This window comes from Micropterus dolomieu, linkage group LG18 (genome assembly GCF_021292245.1).
Source record: "Micropterus dolomieu isolate WLL.071019.BEF.003 ecotype Adirondacks linkage group LG18, ASM2129224v1, whole genome shotgun sequence".
Taxonomy (NCBI): Eukaryota; Metazoa; Chordata; class Actinopteri; order Centrarchiformes; family Centrarchidae; genus Micropterus; species Micropterus dolomieu.
The window spans coordinates 14,854,946-14,861,881 of record NC_060167.1 but is presented as its reverse complement, the minus strand read 5'-3'; the positions used below and the strand labels follow the sequence as shown (position 1 = coordinate 14,861,881).

Below are 6,936 nucleotides of genomic sequence, written 5' to 3'. Positions count from 1 at the left end.
TGGTCTCAAGATTGGTAAGGATCAGCATGTCGCAACCTTTATACAGTCTATGATCAAACATCTTCCAGCAGGGGGATAAAAAAAAAACTACGTCATTGCTACAAAGCCAGCTGCTTATCTACCACCCCTTCTTTTCTGATATCAGATTTGTCTACCTCCCTGTTCTCCTTCTGTGTTCTCTTACAGTTCCAGAGCGACCTACGTCTTACTCCTCACACACGGTGCGAGAGGAGAGGGAGAGACGCTGACTGAGAATACTCTGAGCAGCATGCAGTCACAGTGGAATAAATTAGCCTACAATATAATAGACGTTTCTCACTTTCCCCCTGATGGTCGAAATATCTCACTAGATTTGTGACTAGTTGCTTTTTTAGAAATGAAGTCTCTGGGGGTCTGAAAAAGGTAGACAGCGGACCAAACTACTATGAGGCATCTGAGGGGGGAGGACATAATCTTTCAAAAGTTAAAAACATGGAACTCATAGTAGAGAACAAGGGTTGTTAACTGTTTGTGTACCAAATACATTGACTAGGCACTGACGGGTTATATTTTTGGATCAAAATTATTGCCTGGACAATTCAGTAGTCGCTGGATAGTGGTAGGGGCCTTTTAAACAGTCTACATGTGACATACCCTCCCTAGGCCCTTGGGTCTATTGTTTTGTACACATTTTTAAATAGATCAATTTACTGTAATGACAAGTTGATTTTCCTCCCTGATACTATCCTGTTCCCACAAGGTGACATCCTTAAAGCTAACCTGTTTTTAGCGCTTTTAGAAACACATGAAATGCTCCTTTAAGAAACCACGTTGTGTCGTTACGTCAGAACGTCGCGTTACGTAAGAGGGAACAGTAAAAGAACAAAATGGAGGAATATGCCAGAGAACCATGGTGAGTCCTATAACCAAATATAATATATATTTTTTGCCAAGTACTGTCTATGTCCCTCTTTGAAGTAACTAACACGTTAAGTATGCGTAATTATTTTATGCTGCAACATGTGGCATTACTCAAAACGTCTCAATCCGGTTAGTTATCCAGCGTTAGCAGAGATGCTAACGTTACATAGAACTGTATTTGCAGGTTGTATTAGCATTACACCGTCGTTGCCTAATCACGTTGTCAGTGACCTTCTCGGTTTACTTACCAATATGTCATTACATTTAGCCATTTAACTGCACTCACTGAGTCTGTACAGGGTGATGTATGATTTACAGCGAATGTCAAGTGCTATTGTGATCGTTTTAACTGTGCAGTACAGATTAGCTCCGTTAAAGATGTGTGCTTTAGCATATTTGTAAGCTAGCTAACGTAGCCACCTGTGTGCTAATGTTATCTGTTGGGAGGGGACCTTGAGACTAGTCGTCTCTGGACCAGTCCAGTTTATCGGGAAAAAGTTGGAACCGAAATTAAAAGTACCAGTTTAGAAAAGATTCATGGGCAGGTATCATGCAGGATGATGGTCCTGGATCAGGTTTTTAGTTTCAACCACACCAAGTGGTACTTGGTGTAAGAACCGGGCAATAAAAGGACATTTTTAGCGTTTTAGAAGTGAATGTCTGCAGCTTGCAGTTGTGCTGTAACAAGTAGCTTTTTGAAATACTAGAACATTTACTTTTACTTTTTATTTTTTATTTTTTTACTTTTTTGTATTGTTGGGTATGTGCTCACTATGTAGCAGTGATTTGACACATTAAAGGTCAGAAAGAAGTAATGCCATAATAATTACATTTAGATTTCTAAGTGGAGATGCCCTTGAAGTAAACACTGAGAACAGATATCTTGGCCTTCATTTTAAATATTTTATAAAGGTGGTAAAGATGTACAGTTTATATATTTTGACTTTGTTGACTACAACAAGTTTTTTTATGTTAAGATTAGCTTTATTTCATTTCCACAATAATAGGAGATTTCTTCATCAATCACCCCTGGCTTACAATTCATACTCATGGGGCATGTCAAGACTGAACCTGCATCTGGAGATCATGATAAATGCAACTTCATACTGTCTGATAATGGCCTTTTCAAATGTCTGTCTCTTATGCTTTTAGCCCCTGGAGGATCGTGGACGACTGTGGGGGAGCCTTCACCATGGGCGCTATCGGAGGAGGAATATTCCAAGCAGTAAAAGGCTTCAGAAACGCACCCTCAGTAAGTTCAGACATGTAGCTGTTCCTTTACTGTAATGACTCCCTCTGCGTCTGCACGCAGTCGTCTACTTACAAACATGAACAACATGGAGGGAGACACTGCTGAAGTTGGGTGATGCGGTTAAAAAAAACAACAATGGTTTAGTCAGTGTTTCCCACACATACACTTTACTTCGGCGGTCCGCCCAGGTTAGGCGACACATTGTAGCATTTATCAGAGAAACACAGCGATTACGTTACAAGTCGCAACACGGTGGATGTTTTACAAGAGCGGACCAAGTACAGCAACAGTGAACACACCAGTTAGATGGTCAGATGTCATTCGTCAGCTACCACGTTGGTTTTGTTTTGATAGGCTACGTCATCAACACGCCTCCTCAACATGCGGCGCAGCTGCTGCTGTGAACAGAATTGTGTGTAGAAAAGTCCAGAAGACAAGTATTGTTTTTTTTTCGGCGACTATATATATATATATATATATATATATATATAGACTTCTGCCAGTGATTTCATATACTTCATGCTTGTTGTGGTTGTTATCACTCGATCAAAGATGTATCCATTGATCTGTGTTTGCTGTTGCTCATTTGTAGGGGATGAACCACAGAATGAGAGGTAGTTTGACTGCTATCAAGACCAGAGCCCCACAGCTTGGAGGTAAAAAAATAACTGCTGAATTTAAATAGTATCTGCCTGATACTTTATCTTCACTATCAAATGCTCACTCTCTGTAGGCTGGAAAGGTCACTATTTTCTCCTTTGCAAAGAACAAGGGCTGGAGCAGCTCTGTATCATATTGTTTATGTTACCAATTTTGATAAGTAAGTCATGACATCAATTGCAAGTATCCAATCCATCTAATCCATCCATAGAAATGTCTTAAACCACTTCTGAAATATGATCTACTTTTCACTGTCCCTCTGTATTATTATTGTTGAAAACAAATGGAATTTCATCAAATATGGCAAAATATTCTGCCTTTTTGCGCTTCTTGAAGCTCAGACATAACCTGTACGGACGCTTTGATCCCTTCTATTCTGGTGTGAAAACCAGACCAAACTGTTTCAGGGGAGGAATGTTAAAGTAAAATGTTAAAGATAGTTAAGAAATACAGTAGTTTTGAAGAACATGACGGGTTTTTCCCACTTTCTCATAGTCAGAAACTAATAAATACTTTAGGACAGACATTTTTATGTATTTATTTGGTGTAGTCTGAAGTTATGTGAAACTGCTATATTAGGGAATCTTGTGTGTAGATGGGATCAAATAACATAATCACTATCCCATAGACTTCCAGGAAATTAGCAAATATTGTCTGTTCATTTTATTTTCATATATCGGTAATTTAAGCTTGATGTTTTTTGAACTAGGGCCCTGTAGTATTTGGATCAAGTAGTTTGTGAAAATGTGAGAAGATGTCTATAGCTGTTATTTAAGGGAGTGAGAGAGATTTTGTGTGAAGTATATCCTACAATGATGGTAAAATAATAATTATAATAATCTTTATTTGTAGAGCACTTTCCAAAAACAAGTTACAAAGTGCTTTAACAAGTGTAATGACAATAAAACACATAAAAACAAATGCATGATAAAAGCAAGAAAACAATTAAGAGACTAAAATACACATTTAAAGTAAGTATAAAATGTATATAAAATAGAGTAAAATAAAATTGTGAAAGGCTCTCCTATAAATGTTGTAAATGTATGTTAATAGAAATGGCCTTTAAAAAGTGCAAAGGATGTCTTAACTGTTTCTTGTTCTTTTTTGGGTTGCAGGAAGCTTTGCAGTATGGGGAGGCCTCTTCTCCATGATTGACTGTGGTTTAGTAAAAGTACGAGGGAAGGAGGATCCCTGGAACTCTATTACAAGTGGGGCCATGACAGGAGCTATCCTTGCTGCAAGAAGTGAGTAAGCCTAGAAGAAGCTGGCAGTTAACAGTCAACAGATGGCACATACATGCCTCGAGCAAAAGTCAAATGATGATGTTGCACATGCTGCATTATCAAAACTACAGTGTGTGTGGTAGAAAGCATCAGGAAGACTATTCAGTGTGTGGAGATGTGTTTGCAAGGCATGTTTTTAGAGTGCCAGAACCATTAGTACTTTTTGAACTAAACTTTGAGTGGGAAAAAAAAAAAATCTGCCTAACTTTTAAAAGAGGTGCTGTCCTCCTCGCCATGACTTGTCGAAACTGTCCAGTGCCATCACAGGAAGTGAGAGCTTAAAGCTGAATGATGTCTTTTTCTCTTACAGGATTCCTCTAAACTATGGATTAACTCATTATATAACATCCATCTCACTTCCATTATGTGCCATGTTAAGAGAATTTCCTACTGGTAGTCAGAGACAGTAGCACACACAGACACACGGAGCAGAGGAGAGACGTGAAATTAATGTTGAACATAACGCTGAAATTCAGTGTGGTGTTCTGTTGGGTGATGCAGTGACTTAAACAAACTAAAAATAGAGGAAAAGTCAGCTCACCGCTAGGCTAATTTATGCAGTTTAAATTGCCGTAGGCTTAAGTTAATGAACCTTGACTGTTACATCACAGCCTGAGAGTGAGTGACTTTGGGCTTTTAGGGAGAGGTAAAAAAGCACATCTGTAAAGGAAAGAGTGCTGAATTCATAACGCAAGACAAGAGCATTATTGCGAAACAATGTGGCACAATAATCGTTTTATGTCAATTATCTTGTTTTCATAATCGTTGGATGCCACAATTGTAATTGAAAATAAAGTTTGATTAATTGCCCAGCCCTAAACATCACTGTGGTGCATGTGAGATGTCCACCTTCACCTTGTCACTCTTGCCTGATTGCCTGATCAGACATGTACAGATCAGACTTGACTGACATCCTTTATACTGTCCTGTTCCTTTTTATTGCATTTACTGGTTACTAGTACATGGTCTTCCCAGCAAGGCCTCCACCTAGCTTAAACATGCGGAGTAAGTGAAAACACCTGTGTGGGTGTGCTGAGCCTTAAATTATGTCAACGACATAAAAAACATGTTTCACTATTTACAGTGACGTTTCACCTCCCCCTTTTAATCGACTTCTGTGAACTGTGGAGACTAATGCACAGGGTGTGTGTGTGTGTGTGTGTGTGTGTGTGTAAAATATATTAACTGTTCCTCTGTAGATGGACCGGTAGCCATGGTAGGCTCTGCAGCCATGGGAGGTATCCTGCTGGCATTGATAGAGGGCGCTGGAATCTTGCTCACTAGGTTTGCCTCTTCACAGTTCACAGCTGGTGAGTAATACTTCTGATATTGGAAGTTTGTTTCATTGAAGCTGACCAACTCAAAGTGGATGAAGTGTAATTGGACTATTTTGCACCTCGAGCTCAGTAAGTCAGCCAGGTATCAATTTCTCCTTAGTTGTGAAAGATGGCCTATGATGTGGCAAATAAAAAGTACCGGCTATACAGCAATTTAATACGATGTATGTTGTTTGTTTTTTATTGTATTATTATTTTATTATAATTAATACCTAATATAGAATTGGGACACAACTCAGGTGTAAATGAAGTTATATTTTAGGTAAAAGCCCACTTAACTGCTAAGACCGCTCATTAGCTGTCATATGACTCATATGTTGACCCCCTCCCCTTCTCTCTCTCTCCAGGCCCCCAGTTGGCAGAGGAACCCACCCCTGCTCCCATGCCCTCTCCTCCCTTTGGAGACTACAGACAATATCAGTGAAAGGATGCCCCACTTCTCATTCACTAGGCCTTTTTTTGAATTCCTTGCTGAAGTTACAAAGAAGAAATGGAAATGCAAAATGCCACACGTCAAACAGGAGCAGCCGCACCCAACTGTGTGGACTGTGTCAGAGAAGTGAAGGGACAAAACACATCTTCACTTTTCTTTCTTTCAAGAGCCATGTACAGATCTACCTTTTGCCATTCTCATGCATCTGTTTCACGTAACATTGGTTAAATACAGATATGTGGCGAGATTTTGTTGTTTGATATTCTTGGGGGGGGTCTTTCTGTCTGTCTGTCTGTCTGTCATGTCTGTCCATGTAGAGTATGCTCTGCATGTAGCCCAACAATCGGAAGGTCAAGACTGACAAGCTATGGATAATGTTCACTCTAGAAAAAACATGTCACACATGGAACATCATGAATAATACAGAAGTATGGTATACTTATGTGTATATACAGTAAAGGCTTTCTGCTTGTATTCATCCATGTTAGTCTTTTTTTGCCTTACGTGACCTGCTTGGGCTGGCCACTGACATTTGGCTGGCCTTTTTTTAATAGATTTTATTCAGATTTGTTAAGGTAAACGTACATCAGATACAATGCTCTTCATGAGATATTAGTTTGTTTTAAAGTGATTTTATTTATTTTAGATTGTAAAAAGATGTAACAGATTGTTCTATTTTATGTGACCAGTGCTTTTACTTTCAACACGAAGGTGTGGAAAAGTCTGCTAATGACAAAGGATGGCATAGGCGCAGTACAAACAAATGGCAAAACTTGAGCAAGGGATTGATGCATACTGTATTCAAACTGTCTGACAGATTGTACTATGGTACAATAAAGAAATAAGTTAAGTGTGTCTCTTGTAGTTTCATGAATACATGAATACATTAGTTGTGAAAAATGTAGATTACGAGTGAGAATGAATTTAAGTGTACTGTACTATTGCTGCCAGGGCAGGACTGCTCATCCCCCACTAGAGGGTAGTCCTCGCCAACATATCCAGACCAGTGTTGTGTTTTGCCTGGCTGAAATTGTGTAACTGACACTTTAAGGATGCGTTTACAAAAGCCAC

At 39.1% G+C, this 6,936-nt stretch overlaps 1 protein-coding gene across 3 annotated transcripts; it reads left to right on the top strand.

Annotated features, from left to right (window-relative positions):
- The first annotated feature begins 750 nt into the window (after positions 1–750).
- timm17a (translocase of inner mitochondrial membrane 17 homolog A (yeast)) lies at positions 751–6,715 on the top strand. 3 transcript variants are annotated; one of them, XM_046029177.1, is made up of 6 exons: positions 751–892; positions 2,053–2,152; positions 2,745–2,808; positions 3,928–4,056; positions 5,295–5,405; positions 5,780–6,715. In XM_046029177.1, exons 1-6 carry the CDS (start codon positions 867–869, stop codon positions 5,854–5,856), a joined length of 507 nt encoding a protein of 168 aa, XP_045885133.1. In that variant the 5' UTR covers positions 751–866; the 3' UTR covers positions 5,857–6,715. The 3 variants fall into 3 exon arrangements, with proteins under 3 accessions (XP_045885133.1, XP_045885134.1, XP_045885135.1); XM_046029178.1 differs by lacking the exon at positions 751–892 and adding an exon at positions 913–967; XM_046029179.1 differs by lacking the exon at positions 751–892 and adding an exon at positions 954–972.
- The last annotated feature ends 221 nt before the right edge of the window (positions 6,716–6,936 follow it).